The following is a 17,135-nucleotide window of genomic DNA, read 5'->3' as shown; positions in this document are numbered from 1 at the left end:
ACTGTTCTCAGTGATGGTTTCAATGCAGAATTCTTTTTTCCCACCAGGAGTTGCTGTTTGAGATGCTGCCCTTAACTGGCAAAACGATCATATTTGACAGCTTTCCTGATCCTTCAGACACCTGGGAAATAGTTGAGACGATTGGCAAAGGAACATATGGCAAGGTTTTCAAGGTGTTCAACAAGAAAAATGGGAGCAAAGCTGCAGTCAAAATCTTGGATCCAGTTCACGTAAGTTTACTTTTAGAATTGAGGCACAGCAGAGACTGTTGTAGCTTTAAGAGCTATGTTTTATTCACATATTTACACTTCAGTCTGCATGGAGGGAGTCCAGATCTTACAGCATGATCATTTCAAGAGGGTATTGTTCCCCACAGCAGTGCAGCACTGGCGTCAAAGTCATCTCCCCCAGCTAGCCTTCAGCCAGCCTGCCCAAGATGGAGCCCACTGTTGGTTCTCCCCCGTCATCTTCCCAGCACACCTTGCTAAAGATTCTTTTCCTGTCACCCTACACCCAGTTACCCTGGCAACCTTCTATCTGCCCAGGCCCAAGATTCCTCCTAAATGGGCCACCAACACCTTTTGACATGTTAATGGATCTTTGTAAGAAAGCTTAGCCTGTATTTTTCCACTGGCCTCCAGTCTTCCCTTCAATACAGCAAATAATCAAAATCCTACCATTTATTAATTTATAGTGTTTAGGTGGGTGTCTCCCATCTATAACAATATATTCATTGCCTTTATTGGCTAGCTTATTCTTCCTCTGTTGTTTCATAAATTTGCCACAAAGCCCTTATGTTCTTGAAATGCTGGCTGCTGTTTGAGAAAGGTGGGGTTTCAGGTGCCAACTGGTCCATAGTTTCTGCTTCATGGACTGTGAATGTAATGCCCTCATCTGTGGAAGTTTGACCGCATAGATTATATCGCTTCCTTAAACTGAAGGAATCCTGAGTGTCTGAAGAGGGAGCCATTGCAATAAACAAGGTGCTTGAAAATTTCCATCTTTCTTTGAGAACACTGCACTGGATTGAACTGAAGAAATGAAATAACTAACTAAAAAAAAAAAAAAAACGCCAAGCAACTGCTATCAATTTACCTTTTTTTCTGACTTAACTCATTTGTAGGTTTGTTTTTTCTTTTTCTAAATGCTTCTTATGATTTTTACCACAGTTTTAAGATATGTGAAATATAAAGAGAAGACACTCTTAGCAAAACTAAGAATATGTGAGTTGGAACTCAAGGAGACCCCCTTTTTGTAGCTTGCAACGTAGAAAAACAAGAATAATGCTATCAGTAACCCACTATTGATATCCAATTGTTTTATAGGCTGCAGTTTCTATAAAAATCTCCACCCTGGCTTCTAAAGGGACTTTGCAGCAAATGCACTAAGCCTTACTTCCTAGGATCAGAAAGCTGGTGCCCTCCACGTGTCATAAGACTACAACTCCCAGAATCCCTACCAATTGGCCAAGCTGGCCTGGGGCTGATGGGAGTTGGGTACAGTATTCAGAGGGCCACAGGTCTCCCATCCCAGCTATATACACACTTAACGAGGAAATAAGTCTCATTGAACTCAGTGGGGCTTACTTAGAGTAGATGTGTCTAGGATTGCACTGGAGAAAAGTCCCTAGAAGTGTTGAGTTCAGGTTATACTTTTTCTCAGACTTCAGACACTTATGGCTAGAAACCTTTCCCCCAATTTCTCTTTTAATCTTTCAGTATTTTCTCAAAAGACCAACTTGTTTTCAGATTCTATGCAGTGCAAAACCTTTTGACTGTACATCCAGAAGTATACCTCATAAGTATATTATTATATGTTGTCCGTAAAACATGTTCACAAGGTGTTCCATTAATTCACTGTTTCTTTTGCTTTTCATCCATGTTACCAGGACATTGATGAGGAAATTGAAGCAGAGTACAACATTTTGAAAGCTCTTTCTGACCATCCAAATGTAGTCAAGTTCTATGGACTGTACTACAAGAAAGATGTGAAGGATGGAGACCAGCTGTGGCTGGTTCTAGAGGTAGGTGTTTTGCTTATTGGTTGGTTTTTGTTCTCCTTCTGGTTTTTAAGTGACCACTCCAACAGGATCTTGAATGAGAAAGCTCAATGTCATTACTAGAGAGTTTTGAGAGTCACAGGATATTATTCTAATTGCACTTACAGTGGACGCTTGGGTTGCGAACGTGATCCATGTGGGAGGCACATTCGCAACCCACAGCATTCGCAACCCGCAGCGCCGCGTCTTCGCATGCGCGGGTTGCAGTTCAGCGCTTCTGCGCATGCGCAGACGCCAAAACCTGGAAGTAACCTGTTTCGGTACTTCTGGGTTCGGCGTGGTGCACAACCCAAAAACGCACTACCCAAAGCATCTGTAACCCGAGGTATGACTGTACTAGATACAGCAGAGGTAGACAGTGTAGCACCTTTCAAATGTCATTGGATTACCACTCCCATCAGTCCTAGACAGTGTAGCCAATAATCAGGGAGGATGGGAGTTGTAGTCCAAAACATCTGGAAGATGCCATGTTGTTTACACCTGAGATACTACATCCAATTGACTTTCAGGACCCATCATATCCCAATAGCCTAAGGCATGCCTTAGGAGTCTCTGGTACCACTCCCTGTGTGATCATTTGTGTTTATGATGGCTTTTAGGTAGTTTTATGTGCAGATATGTGCTGCTTATAGCCAGAGCCAGCTCTCAGACAAGGTGTGGTGAAACAGTCACCTCAGGCGGTAGAAATACAAGAGACAGCATCCTGTCCATCCTACCACTTCTGTTGCCATAGAAACTCTGCTTTGCCACTGGTCTCCCCTGCACCCCTAAGTGGCAAAGCTCTCTAGAATGCCTCCCCTCTCTCACCAAGTCGGCTTTGCCACCTGGTGGGACGGGAGATTCAGCCAGGGTTTCTCCTTAAGGAGAGGCCCTTGCTAAATCTTGCTTCCTACCGCCTTATGGCAAGGCTTTGCAAGGGCTTTTCCTTGGAGGAAAGTCTTTGCAGAGCCTCACCTTTCTTTTTTCTTTTTTAATGACAGCAAAGAAGCTGTGAGAAGAAAGCAGCAGATCAATGCAGCCCTGTAAGCTCAGGGCAAGCCCAGTGTCTTCTTGAGAAGCACTCTGGGGAGGGCCAACAGACTTGAGGAAAATATTCTGGCCTGTTCCAGGCATCGGCTGATCTCATGTGAGATAAAGATTAAGTGACTGGGCACCTCAGATCTTGGGGGGAGAACCTAGAAATGCCAGAGTTTGCCGGCAGCTCTGCTTGTCATCTTCATGCCTCGCTATTGCAGTACAGCCAAGGAAAGACTGTTTCTGCTTTGTTTTGAGCACCTAAGCTGCTATTTAATATGACAGTAGTAGTGTCTTGATTTGGCCCCGCAAGTCAGCTGTTAATCTGCAGCAGCATCTATAGACATCTTCCTGCAGAAAACCCCATTTTCAATGAATGAGAGTTATAAAGTAGCTCCATTGACGGGCGGGGGCAGGGGCAGGGTGGGGGAGGATCAGCTCCCCCCCCCCAAATCAAGTAAATAAATAAAAATACTTAACTAACTGACCAACTGTGTCACAAATAATTTGGTTCTGCCCCCCCCCCAATAATAACCTCCCTTCTGATAAATCCTGGCTATGCCCATGTTGACTTTGGAAAACAATTGCTAGACATTTAGGGAAGTCTCTGAAGGGTGGGCGTATTAACTCCCACAATTTTACTTACTACATTATTGTTGGGAAGCAAGTGAGGCCAGAAGCAAAATGTTGCGCTTCGGTTTTAGATGCCGGCCATGCCCTTTACCCAGGTATTCCATTCCATTCTCCCTCCTCCCCCATTTTCTGTCACACACACACCTGCAAAAGTCAGCATTCCAGGGCCACTGAGCATGCTCAGTCCCCACTAGGATGTTTTGAGGAGAGTTCCCCCTCCCCCTTAGGGTTTATTCCCCCTGATTTTTTATTTTATTTTTTCCAAATGATTTCTACAAAGCTTTGGCTTCCTGTAAGCTTTTTTGCTGCTTCCCTCTCGTTCATGGATGGAGCTGTTTTGGCTGCGTTGACACTCATAGCCTGAACCCTGAGAATGGGGAGCATGAAATACGATGACTCATCTTTGTAGTTCAGCTGCAGGCCTGCCCTGATAAGTGTTGCTTTATGAATTCTTCCTTGCAGCAGTCCTTGAAGTTAATTAATAATGCTAACCACACACACTACTAATCCCAAAGAATAATTATCATGGAGGATTATTGTGATCCAGTTGGCAGCAGTGTTTGCTAATTTAAAGCCCTGCCTGAAGTGATACTAAGTTATATTATTCGGCTTTGATCTCTCCCCCCCGCTCTCTTTTAAGAGTTAACATCAAGCGTTTGCATTTTGTTCCCATTTAATTCCGCAGAAGAGATGTATAAATATTTAAATTTAACTGTAAAATCCTCAGTAGGCCTGTACTTTATCAGTTGTGAGTTTGGTTTTTATCAAAATAAATGGAACAAATGTTCTGTGAGGAATTAACAATGGGCTACAGGGATGTTTGAACACTATTTGATATGCAGAGACATCTAAATATTTGCATAGCTGAAACTGTGCTTCAGATCTCACAAGCCAGTTTATGGAGGCCACAGAGTGTTCCTGCCTTGCGATTTTTTAGAATATGTGTGTGGAGTCAGAATTGATTTAGATTAGAGGAAGAATCATGCAAACCGCCTTGGTTCTTATTATGTGGACAACATCACTGTGTAAACTGGTGTGCTTTATTTGGAGCAGTGAATAATCCCTGGTTATATAAGGATGTTTTTCCACCAAGTTCTGTGACTCGCTTCCTACCCATCCAGCAAGTTTTCTACTCCAGACTTCCCCAACCTGATCATGGATGATAGGAGTTGTGGTTCAAAATATCTGGAGCACACTTGGTTGGAGAATGCAGTTATAGTCTTTTCCCCTTGAACTTGGTAACTAAAACCTTCGGCTACCTATAAAACAGAACAGTGATAAGTGGTCCTTCTCAGAATAGAAACCCCCAATTCATAATCTCCCACAGTTTTCTGTAAAATAAATTGGTTAAGAAGGGTTTCTCCGAAGCGTGTCCCAGTCGACTTTTTGAATATTAATTGCAGAAGTGATTTTACTGCTTTTATAGTATGTATTCTACCTCATTATATGCTGCTTCGATAGCTGCTGGCTGTGAAGCAGTTTATACATCTGCAAAATAAATAAATGGTGGCACTCACAGCCTGTGGCAAGCCAGGCGTGGAAGTATAGGAAGATCCCATTGGCCCATCTAGCTCTGTATTTTCTGACTGGAGCTCTCCAGGATTTCATTCTCTGTTCTCTCCTAGCCCTGCCTGGAGATTGATCCCAAGACCTTCTGCCTGAAAAGCAGGTGCTTTGCCCCTGAGCTATTCCCCTTCCCCAAGATGTCTATGTCTATGTATATGTATATGTATGAGGGAGCCATCACATGTTGCTTCTGTTCAATCTCAACCCTGTTTGGGATAGTGTGCAAAACAGTCCAGATCTATGAAGACCAAAGGTAGCAGCAGCCTGCTTCAACTATTATAGAGAAAGGTAAAGGGACCCCTGACCATTAGGTCCAGTCGTGACCGACTCTGGGGTTGCGGCGCTCATCTCACTTTATTGGCCGAGGGAGCCGGCGTACAGCTTCCAGGTCATGTGGCCAGCATGACTAAGCCACTTCTGGCGAACCAGAGCAGCGCATGGAAATGCCGTTTACCTTCCCGCCGGAGCGGTACCTATTTATCTACTTGCACTTTGATGTGCTTTTGAACTGCTAGGTTGGCAGGAGCAGGGACCAAGCAGCGGGAGCTCACCCCATCACGGTGATTCGAACCACCGACCTTCTGATCAGCAAGTCCTAGGCTCTGTGGTTTAACCCACAGCGCCACCCGCATCCCATGACTATTATAAGTTTCTCAATTCATGAGACTTGCCAGAGAGCAGAAGCTGGTATATGTCATACAGAAAGCAGCCTCAGTTTTTCCCAACTGCTTCATATTATCAAGTCCCCCTAATGGAAACAGGTGACTTTGCTGTAAGTAAGTAAGTAAGTAAGTAAGTAAGTAAGTCTTTTACTTAAAATCAAGAGTTCTGCCCACCCCACCCCTTTTTGTATTTCTTACAAATGCTTGCTTGCATTTCCTTCTGTCCTCCTCTATCTACTACATTTCCTTGTACATCTCCTTCCTTGGCCTAATCAGCTGTGCTACCGCCTGTGTGGAAACAGTAGCCCAATAACAATGTGTACAAAAAGCAGGTTACTTGAACCCGCTTTATCGATAATGATGAAATGGTTCACTAAGGAACCCTTATGCCTGCTCACTGCAATAGCGCTGAAAATAGCGCTGCTTTGCTTTTGGCTGCGTGCTCTAATTATACTACATAATATATTGTCTTTCAAAAGAAGCCGTGTATGGGAAATAAATGTGCAAGCCAATATAAGAGAGCCTTTTCCTACTCTTCAGACCTGGGTATTTTTCCATGCTGCCCTGTATAATTGCTCCTTTCAATCCAGCTCTGCCTTCTTTGATCCATTACGGCTCTAAACTAGCCTTGATTTAGCCATTTCTAATAATGAGCCACGTAATGCCTCTTTTTTTTACTTCCCAATTACAGTAATTCCGCTCTTTTAAAATTATGTCCCCCTTTCTCTGCAAGATCAAAGATTTGTGACTACAAGTAGGCTTTAGAATACTGAGGTCTGGTAAATACTCGTAATTTTCTGGGGGAAATTACATATTACAATCCCTTGCTTGAGCAGACTGAGGGCATAAATTGTTGCCTACCCTGGGGTACAGAATAAAGGCCGGCTTTCCTAACACTTTGTTTTCATCATCATGTAGAAAAGCAAAAAGGCAGATGAAAGTTTAGGTACGAGTTCTTGGGTATCTGCACTACTAGTGTCAAGATTTGATTTATGCCCAGAGTCAGCTCTTTGAGAATCAGTCTTCTTCGTCCCAAAGAACTCTGGGTTCAGCCAGGTTTGATCTTGTGTCTGGATCTGAATCCACTGAGTGAAAAAGGAAGCTCCATTCTCTCTTCCCCTCATCACTTATTATGGGGAGTCAAAATAGCTCTAGCCTTCCCCCTTCCTTTTGGGCAGAAGTGGATTAAATGTGCAGGCATGGTCGTACATTCTGAGGGAGGTGGTGAAGTCTGCCAAATTTCAGAGTGATAGCTCACTAGTGCAGACTTTACAGTTTTGGGTTAGAATAGAAATAGAAATAATTTGACCTCCCCTAATACTATGTGGGGGACGCAGGTGGCACTGTGGGTTAAACCACAGAGCCTAGGACTTGTCGATCAGAAGGTCGGCGGTTCGAATCCCCATGATGGGGTGAGCTCCCGTTGCTCGGTCCCTGCTCCTGCCAACCTAGCAGTTCAAAAGCACGTCAAAGTGCAAATAGATAAATAGGTACCGCTCTGGCGGGAAGGCAAATGGCGTTTCTGTGCGCAGCTCTGGTTTGCCAGAAGTGGCTTAGTCATGCTGGCCACCTGACCCGGAAGCTGTACGTCGGCTCCCTCGGCCAATAAAGCGAGATGAGCGCCGCAACCCCAGTCGGTCACGACTGGACCTAATGGTCAGGGGTCCCTTTACCTTTAATACTATGTGGGCTATTGATCTGAAAGATTTGAGAGAGGTAAGAAAACTGGCAGATCAGACCTATTTGTCTGCATACGTTTTTGTGTCAGGAGTTCTTAAAATATACAGAGGGGACTTTTTTGGCTCCATGGCCCAGATTCATATCAGCATCAGCCAAATTTGGTAGGTGGGTGGGTCACATGAAGTGACAATGACATCATATGCAAGATGCTGCTAAACAGGATCCCCCCTATCATTTTAGCACTATCGAACGGTATCCCTTGCTAAAGCAATGAGGGAGAGGCTCTCTTTTAGCAGTTGAGCCTCATGCACACTCCTTCCAGATTCAGGGAGGAGTGTGCATGACATTCCCAGCTAAAGCGAAGGCAAAATTTTAGCAGGGGAATTTCCATGGAATTTCCTGCTAAAATGATGGAGAAAGGTCTCTGTTTTAGAAGGCGACTGCAGTGCGTCAGGAAAGGGTTTGCAAGGTAATATCAATACTAAAGCTGTTTTAATATTTGTAGATGCAGAGAAAGCGTTTGACAATATTTCTTGGAGTTTTATGAAGAAAAATTTGCAGGGGATGGGGGTAGGTCAAAGTTTCGAAAATGGTATAAGTGCAATATATTCGGAACAAAAAGCTAAGCTTATTGTGAACAATGTAGTTACAGAAGAATTTAAGATAGAGAAAGGAACAAGACAGGGTTGCCCAATCTCCCCATTGCTTTTTATATTGGTCCTCGAGGTTTTGCTCAATATGATTAGAAAAGACCAATTGGTCAAAGGTATACAACTCGGAGCTAAACAGTATAAATTGAAAGCTTTTGCCGATGATTTAGTTTTGACACTACAGGAGCCAGAAGCTAGTACAAAAAGAGTGTTACAATTAATCCATGAATTTGGTCAAGTAGCAGGTTTTAAATTAAACAAGATGAAAACCAAGGTATTAGAGAAGAATCTTACAGAGATAGAGAAGGAGAGGTTTCTGAAAGAGACAGGATTAACAATTGTTAATAAAGTGAAATATCTAGGGGTAAATATGACTGCCAAAAATGTGAATCTGTTTAAAGATAATTATGAAAAATGTTGGTCAGAGGTGAAGAAGGATTTAGAAGTATGGTCAAAATTGAAGTTATCATTGTTAGGCCGAACTGCAGCGATAAAGATGAATGTATTGCCAAGAATGTTGTTTTTGTTTCAAACATTACAAATTGTGGACAAAATGGACTGTTTCAAGAGGTGGCAAAGAGATATTTCCAAATTTATCTGGCAGGGCAAAAAACCTAGAATAAAATTTAAGATATTAACAGATGCGAAGGAAAGAGGGGGATTTGCCCTGCCAGACCTTAAACTTTACTATGAATCAGCCGCTTTTTGCTGGCTGAAAGATTGGCTACTTCTTGAAAATGTGGACATTTTGGATCTAGAAGGTTTTGATAATGTGTTTGGATGGCATGCATATCTATGGTATGACAAAGTTAAAGCGCATAAGGCCTTTAAGAACCATATTGTCAGGAAAGCATTGTTTAATGTTTGGGTGAGATATAAGGATTTGTTGGAAAGCAAAACACCAAGGTGGCTGTCACCAATGGAGGCAAAGGCATTAAAAAAAACTAATATGGAGACAAACTGGCCAAAATATTGTGAAATTTTAGAACAAGTTGGAGATAAACTAAAATTGCAGAGCTTTGACAAATTAAAAACTAAAGTTCGAGATTGGCTGCATTATTATCAAATAAGGGAGGTTTTCAACTTAGACAAAAAGATTGGTTTCCAGGAGGAAAAATCTAAACTGGAAACGGAGTTGTTAGAACCTAAAACTAAAAATCTGTCAAGAATGTATAATCTGCTGTTGAAATGGAATACACAGGATGAAATGGTTAAATCTGCTATGATCAAATGGGCGCAAGATGTTGGGCATAATATTATGTTTGCTGACTGGGAACGGTTATGGACCACAGGTATGAAATTTACGGCCTGTAACGCCTTAAGAGAAAATATAATGAAAATGATTTACAGGTGGTACTTAACCCCAGTAAAGCTAGCAAAAATTTATCATTTGCCTGATAATAAATGTTGGAAATGTAAAGAAAATGAAGGTACTTTTTTCCACCTTTGGTGGACGTGCCCAAAGATCAAGGCCTTCTGGGAAATGATATATAATGAACTAAAAAAGGTATTGAAATATACTTTCTTGAAGAAACCAGAGGCCTTCCTCTTGGGCATGGTCGGTCAATTGGTGCGAAGGGAAGACAGGAATTTTTTTATGTATGCAACAGCAGCAGCAAGAATACTCATTGGGAAATACTGGAAGACACAAGAATTGCCTACCCGAGAAGAATGGCAGAGAAAAGTCATAGACTATATGGAACTGGCTGAGATGACTGGCAGAATTCGAGATCAAGAAGAAGGGTCGATCGAAGAAGATTGGAAAAAATTTAAAATATATCTTCAGAAATATTGTAATATAAAAGAATGTTAGAAAAGGTTGGAGAAGAATATTAGACCGTATTGGCAGACAGAGTATAATGGAATAAGTAAATATGAAGTGTAAAATAAAAGATAGAGGAGAATTAAATATTTTCGAATGTCAAAATAAGCAAATGAAAAGAAGGTTAGAAGGATTTGCTGGAGATACGATCTGAATTAGAATACAAAGCAGAGAAGTGAGAGGAAGTCACGGAAATAAGTAAATGAGAAAACGGTTTTAATGGTTTAAGTTGAATTTTTCTTTTGTTATTTTTTTTATTGTGATTTTTTGTCTTGTGTAATTTTTTTTGTATTGTGTGTTTTTTTTTGTAGGATGTATGTGATTTGTAGGATGTATGGGATTTGTTTTTCTTTTTTTACTTTTTTCTTTTTCTGTAACCTTAAAATTTGAATAAATATTTTATTAAAAAAAAAAAAAAAGGAAAGGGTTTGCAAGGAATCTTGCAGTTCTGAGCTTGCCATCAGCTGATTGCTGGGGCTTAAAATCCCTGCTCAGTTTGGCTGAGCTCCTCCGTTCCATGCTGGGAACAGGGGGCTGCAGTCAACACACGATTTAGCCCTGCCCTCACACCCTTCAGATGACATCACGGATGACATCAGCTAGTGGGTTGGGGTGGGCTTGGGTTGTGGAAAATGGCCACAATCAAAACCTGACAGCTGCAGTGGACTAATTTTCTCACTTGACCAAAAGTTCTAGATGGAGGGTGATCAGTTGTAATTCAGTTGTGATCACTAATCTGCAAACTATAGAGAGACCTGGTCTTTATAGAGATATTGGATTCCTGTCTCATTACATATGCTAATCATCTGCATGCTATCCCTTGCTTTTTCCTGTAGGATTAATTGCAGTCGTTAACAGTCCTCAACAGGTTTGCCATACCCATTGAGTCAATGACCCATCTCCTACTACCCTCCTGAGAAATACCCCACCCCACCGTCCCACCATATATAAGGGTCTGGTGACTTCTGTTTCAGTGTATCTGAAGAAATGTGCATGCACACGAAAGCCTATACCAAGAACAAACTTAGCTGGTCTCTAAGGTGCTACTCGACAATTTTTTAAATATATTTTGACCAAAAGTATTTCCCATAAGCTTGATTTCGCTTTTCACAAAAGACGGAAAAGACTGATTACTTATTTATTTTATTTTATTTTATTTATTTATTATTATTTTTTATTTATTATTGGTGTATGGGTTGAGAGAACAGCACAAGGCATTTTTTGGTGGGGTGTCTGCTTCAACATGGGGGGAAACTTTTAGGGAGCTCCTCTCAGGTAAGCCCCGAAACACTATCAGCAGCAATATTTGAATCAGTGTGTTGATGAGTTGCTAATTCAGTGTTATATTTTTATTGCTTGTGTTCTGGTGTTTATATATGTTTGTTGTGCATTACACTGAACTCCTTTGGAAAAAGGATAATTTATAAATATCTTAAATAAATAAAATTCAACATGTTCTGAATTTATATGTACATATAAATGTATACGGGACGCAGGTGGTGCTGTGGGTAAAACCTCAGCGCCTAGGACTTGCCGATCGCATGGTCGGTGGTTCGAATCCCCGCGGCGGGGTGCGCTCCCGTCGTTCGGTCCCAGCGCCTGCCAACCTAGCAGTTCGAAAGCACCCCCGGGTGCAAGTAGATAAATAGGGACCGCTTACCAGCGGGAAGGTAAACGGCGTTCCGTGTGCTGCGCTGGCTCGCCAGATGCAGCTTGTCACGCTGGCCACGTGACCCGGAAGTGTCTGCGGACAGTGCTGGCTCCCGGCCTATAGAGTGAGATGAGCGCACAACCCTAGAGTCTGGCAAGACTGGCCCGTACGGGCAGGGGTACCTTTACCTTTACCTTATAAATGTATACATTAATGCTACAGTGAGAGATGAGATGATGAGCAACACATTTAAAAAGAGCCCTTTGCTGAAAATGTTGTAAGGAGTGGTCAGACTAAATTTGCATATTTTCATGTGCTAATACAAATGCAAATTCTAATGGTGGCCACGAGAAGATTGGACTTTTTAAAAAAAAATGTCTTGGCAAATGTATGCAAGGTCTATGATGTAGTTCAGCCTAGAATCCTTGAATCATCTTTCAAAGTTACAACTTGAGCTACACAAGATGACTGGTCTCTTTTTCTTTAATTCAGTCCTTGGATACGGCCTCTAACTACTTCTCAGTGGGAACTTCTGGAAGGATTGAACAGCTGAATAGAGATCCAAACAGCATACATTTGATCCAGTTCTTACATTTAAAGCACATGACTTTTCCAACAAAGAAGAGTTTGAGGGTGCTGGGAACATTAGGTAGAAATCAACATCAAGCTATGACAAATGTTATGTCTGGGCAAGCATTTCAACTTGCCAGATGGAATGACACACACCCACCCCGCCTCTCACCCCCCAGGTGCTGATCCATGGGTTCTCCTGACCCCCTGAGCTAATTTTGGGGAGTTTGTGTGGAGGGGGGAACCCCTTTGAGCCACATCTGGAGGGCTATAGCCATCCTACAGGTTACAAGCTGGAGAACTCTGGCAACTATAAAGCTCACATTGGTTTTGATATGGGCAGCTTGTTTATAAGCCAAGCTTGGGAGAACATCCCCACCGCTTCTAGTGTGAGAAATTGTGACTTGGTAAGTGGCTGTCAGTTTTCAGCCATCTGCTTTGCACACAGAAGGTCACAGGTTCAATCTGCAACATCTGTAGAAAGGGCTAGGAGAGGCTTCTGCCTGAAATCCTATAGAGCAGCTCTCAGCATGAACAATATAAGCTAGATGGGTGAATAGTCTGATTTGGCATAAGGCAGTTTCCGGTGTTCTTATGTCTGATCCTCAGTACTTGTTCCTCTTCCCACGTCCCTCCAATATCAAGAAAAATTATTGCTTTATGGGTCTCATCTTCCTTGCCTGTCTAGCATAGCTCAGTGATGGGCTAATTGAGAAGCAAGTGAACAAATGATTTTTTTTTTATTTTTTTGAACGACCAAATTTATAATGGAGCACTTGCTTCCAGTGCTTCCAAGTGTCATTTTAAATTGCAACCCCATCATTGAAATCATCCAGCTCATCTTGCAGTTTTAACTCATCATTCATCTGTAACACAGGCGGCACATTTCTATTAGCAGAGCACATGGCCTCTTCTCACCCCAGGTAACCAATGACTCAACACGGGCATTAGGAAGCTGCTGTGCCTGTAGATTCAAGGATCATTAGCCCCAGTGCTAAGGAGTTCACATGTGGCAGAGGATGGAAGAGAGGCAGAACCAGGTACCCATACGTTAGCCGAAGGTGAAAAAGAGCCTAGACCCAGTCAAAAACAGGAGACCAGCATCTCCCAGTCCTTCCAGACTTCCTCTTGCCCTGCTGTCCCCACCCCCACCCCAGGAAAACCCAATCTTTACCACTGAATAAGGGCAAACATCCATCAGGTTTTCCTGGGGAAAATGGTGGGACAAACAGAAAATCGCTTGGACATGTGCTTTCTAGACATGGGTCAAGAAGAAGTGTGGATGAGCCCATAAACCTTCAGTTGAACACAGGGGCTTGGGTAAGTGGACCCAGACCTGTTGCCTGTTCCTCCACATATCAGACGAATATGAATATGGCTTTGCTTGTGCTCCTGCCAATGCGTCCACCCAGTGCCAACCTCTGCCTTCCACTAAGTGGCAGTGGCCCTGAGCCTGGTACTGGGAGCGGCTAGGTGCGTGACCACACCCCTCTCTGCTGCTAACTGTTACTGGGAATATGTGATTTAAAAACCATTGCAGGTGGTTGTGTTAACATCTGGTTCAGTGAGCGTCAGATTAGCATTGTGACACATGTTCGTAGTTATATAGAAGTCTGCTGGCTCAGAGTGAGAGTTCCATTGTGCTCTTCCCCACTGCCCTCCCCAAATGCAATTCAAAGGTGATTCATAAGCATAGCAGAATATTTTAGGCAAATGGGGGTGAATTCTGTTGTTTTCATCTCCTTCTGCTCCCCAATCATATTTTCATGGATATTGTTGCTAAACTGCTGTATTTTCAGCTGCACCAATTTAGACAGTTGACTGTGTTGTGTTGTGTGTTTGTAAAGACCTAACCTTTGATCTGTGCCTACAAAGACAGTCATGGTGTCTTGACACAATTAGTAAAAATAGACATAGGAACAGAAAAAATAAATTGGAGGGGACACTTTGCCCATGAGGTTTTCCCTGGGCTGTGGAGAAAATAGAACAAGGCTTATATTAAGTCGGGGAACGTGGAGTCCTGCTTGCCCAGTTCAAAAAAGGACATGGAGGACTATGCTTCCAAATATTCCTTCTCCATTATGTATTGAAATATCCCCCTTTTGAATTTCACTACAAATAAATGTGCTGGATGCTGTGCAAAAAATCATCTTTGCATACATTTGTTCCTGCGTGTGCTGAAGAGTGCTTTGGCTTCTTCCTTTGAGGATCACAGTGATTTTAACTTCGCCTGACAACTGCTTTTCAATGCCTTCATTTTATGCACCTCCCAAAGTGCCAGTTTATAGGAAGATCAAATTTAAAAAGTATCAGATACTAAGAAAGGGAGTTATGTGAAAGGCATGTTTATTTTGTATGGTTAACAGGTTTCTTGGTGTGCCGACCTTTAATTTAGGATCAGTGTTAAAAAGGTGAGGGCACAGCTCAGCGGTAGAGCATGAAGAAGGTGCCAGCTTCAATCTCCAGGCAGGCCTGGGAGAGACCCTTATCTAAAATCCTGGAGAGCCACTGGCAGCCAGTGAAGGCAGTACTGAGCTAGATGGGCCAACATTCTGTCTTGGTGTATAGCTGCTTCCTATGTTCATATGTAAACCTAAGATGGCTGGCATCCATCTGTCTCGGGAGAGAATGGAGGACTGCGCCTTTGGAGGTGGTCAAGCTGTTGGATGTTTGCAGCGCCTGTTGTGGCTGTAGAGATCAATGTGGGAGAGACATGTTTTGTTGCAGCTGGGGCAGATGAAGGTGTCCAGTTATGCTCCTGCAGGTGCACCATGACATTTCTTCTCTCTGCACTCCTCCCAGTGGTCATTTCTCAGTGGTCACAGCTATGAATACACGACTTGACTGTCTGTCTCCAGGTACTGTGGTTGCCTGCAAGAGATTCTCACATGTCAGGGTTGATGATGCTGCCAGCCTTTGCAGATTTTTGGGGTTCGTTATCTTGGGTGGCACACCATAACACAGTTTCTTCAGGTCCACAATCTCATGTGGTGACCCAAAACACACATTTTGGGGTACCATGCCTGAAAAACATCAACATTTTTCCAGGGCTTGGGATCTCGCATGGGTCATGTGATTCATGTGGGAATGCAGACCCAGAAGATGGCGTCCCAGATTTGGACTGTGTCATGTTAAGGGTATGTGTTTGAAGGGTATGTGTCTTCAGTCAGAAGAGAAAGAGGCCCATCAGTGAGGAGCAATTGTGTGGATGGGAGATTGCATGTGTGCTTGTTCTGGAAACGCACCACTTCTGATCCCTCACCTGAATTGAGTGTTCATTGTGGCTCATGAAAGGGCCAGGCCTTCTGCAAATATTTAAACTGATGAGAAGCCCTGTCCTTGGATGGCTTATGCCCAACAGAGTCTCACTGAAGAGCCCAGAGCTAACCTCAGCATATTATTTTGACAAATGGGCAGTCGATACGCCACAGATTCCCACAGGACTGCAAAACTTCCATTGAGTTTCAGTTTGTTTATTGGATTCACCATCAATTGTTTGACAAGATAAACATGGACAATTAATGAAGCATTCAGCTGTCCTTAAAACAGACTGCCACATGAGAATCTAGGTAAATAAGTCAAGTATTTCTGTGGAAAGGGCAAATAGAGTCACTTTTTCTAATGATTGCCTATATATATTTGTGTGCAAGGCCTCAAGTTTCCTGCTACCTGCTACCAAAGGTCAAAACAAATGAGTGAGCTGACTGAAAAACATAGCTCTTACTTCCTTCTGGATGGGCCATTGCAATACATAAGTAGGAATACCTTACACAGTGGCCTAAACTACAAGCACAATGTCTTAAATCATAAGGGATCTCCTCAGGTTCTCCTCAAAAACAGCATAGGGTATTTTGTTAAAATTATGTGAAAGCTCCCAGTTTTTGAGGTGTGATATATAGTTCATCTTGGAGAAGGAATGTCCCTCAGCGGTAGAGGACATGCTCTGCGTACAAAAGGTCCCAAGTTCAATTCCTGGCATCTCCATCTAAAGCTGGGGAAAGGATCCCATCTCTGATCCCATTCATCATGGAAAAGACGTGGGCAGAAGGTTGGCCTTCTTTTTTGTGACAGTATTCTGGTATGGAGTATCAGCTTCTTTTCCTTCACAGCCTGTAGCAGCCATTTTGTACTGGCATCCACAGCACACACCCACACCCCAATATATGAGTACTGACACCTCATTTTCTACCCAAAAAGCACCGGAGAAAAAATTATAGGAATTTGATAAAGGAGTTCTGGGTAATTTGCAGCAGGATTTTAGAATCCTGGTCATTTAATAATAGCAATAACAAGCTATTCCCACTCCAGGCTAAGACTGCTGATCTAACAAAATCTTGCTGTAACCAGGGACAATTTTTGTGCTTGTGTAGAACAGGCATGGCCAAACCTGGTCCTCCAGATGTTTTGGGACTACAATTCCCACCATCCCTGACCACTGGTCCTGTTAGCCAGGGATGATGGGAGTTGTAGTCCCAAAACATCTGGAGGTCCAAGTTTGGCCATGCCTGGTGTATAATGACTGTGGACTCATCTACACCTGTCAGTTAAAACATAAAAAATGTGTTATAAAAATGTGGCACCAGAGGGCACTGTAAAGCAGTGGTCTGTTATCAATGGAAAATTGCATTGAGAGTTCTATTACATGGGTTTTTTTAAAGTGTTTTTACAGATCAGTGTCAATCCAGTCTGCAACCTCTGTTCAGCTCTAGAACCAAAAGCAGAACCCTGTGCTCAGCAGTTGCTCTTAAGTGCTAGGTTCTTTAATGTTCTGAAGAGAGCCAGTGTACTGGTTAGAGTGTTGGACTAGGACCTGGGAAACCAGGGTTCA

At 42.7% G+C, this 17,135-nt stretch overlaps 1 protein-coding gene and 1 long non-coding RNA gene across 3 annotated transcripts in view; one reads left to right on the top strand and one right to left on the bottom strand.

The window, feature by feature from the left end:
• The window catches only part of LOC308459312, a 171,451-nt gene that overhangs the window by 68,078 nt on the left and 86,238 nt on the right, over nucleotides 1–17,135 (bottom strand). Inside the window, exon 2 of the long non-coding RNA XR_013977990.1 lies at nucleotides 11,574–11,931. This is a non-coding gene — a long non-coding RNA (uncharacterized lncRNA). The remainder of the gene's footprint in view (nucleotides 1–11,573; nucleotides 11,932–17,135) is intronic.
• Nucleotides 1–17,135, top strand: part of MYO3A (myosin IIIA) — a 105,982-nt gene that overhangs the window by 6,107 nt on the left and 82,740 nt on the right. For both annotated transcript variants that reach the window (XM_080974376.1, XM_080974375.1), the window contains exons 2-3: nucleotides 48–230; nucleotides 1,889–2,023. In XM_080974376.1, coding sequence (XP_080830502.1) covers nucleotides 63–230; nucleotides 1,889–2,023 — 303 coding nt within the window. In that variant the 5' untranslated portion in view covers nucleotides 48–62. The remainder of the gene's footprint in view (nucleotides 1–47; nucleotides 231–1,888; nucleotides 2,024–17,135) is intronic.

This window comes from Podarcis pityusensis (assembly GCF_964106645.2).
Source record: "Podarcis pityusensis genome assembly, chromosome: 12".
NCBI classification, from domain to species: domain Eukaryota; kingdom Metazoa; phylum Chordata; class Lepidosauria; order Squamata; family Lacertidae; genus Podarcis; species Podarcis pityusensis.
The sequence above is the reverse complement of the archived record's forward strand: the minus strand, read 5'-3'. Positions and strand labels throughout refer to the sequence as shown.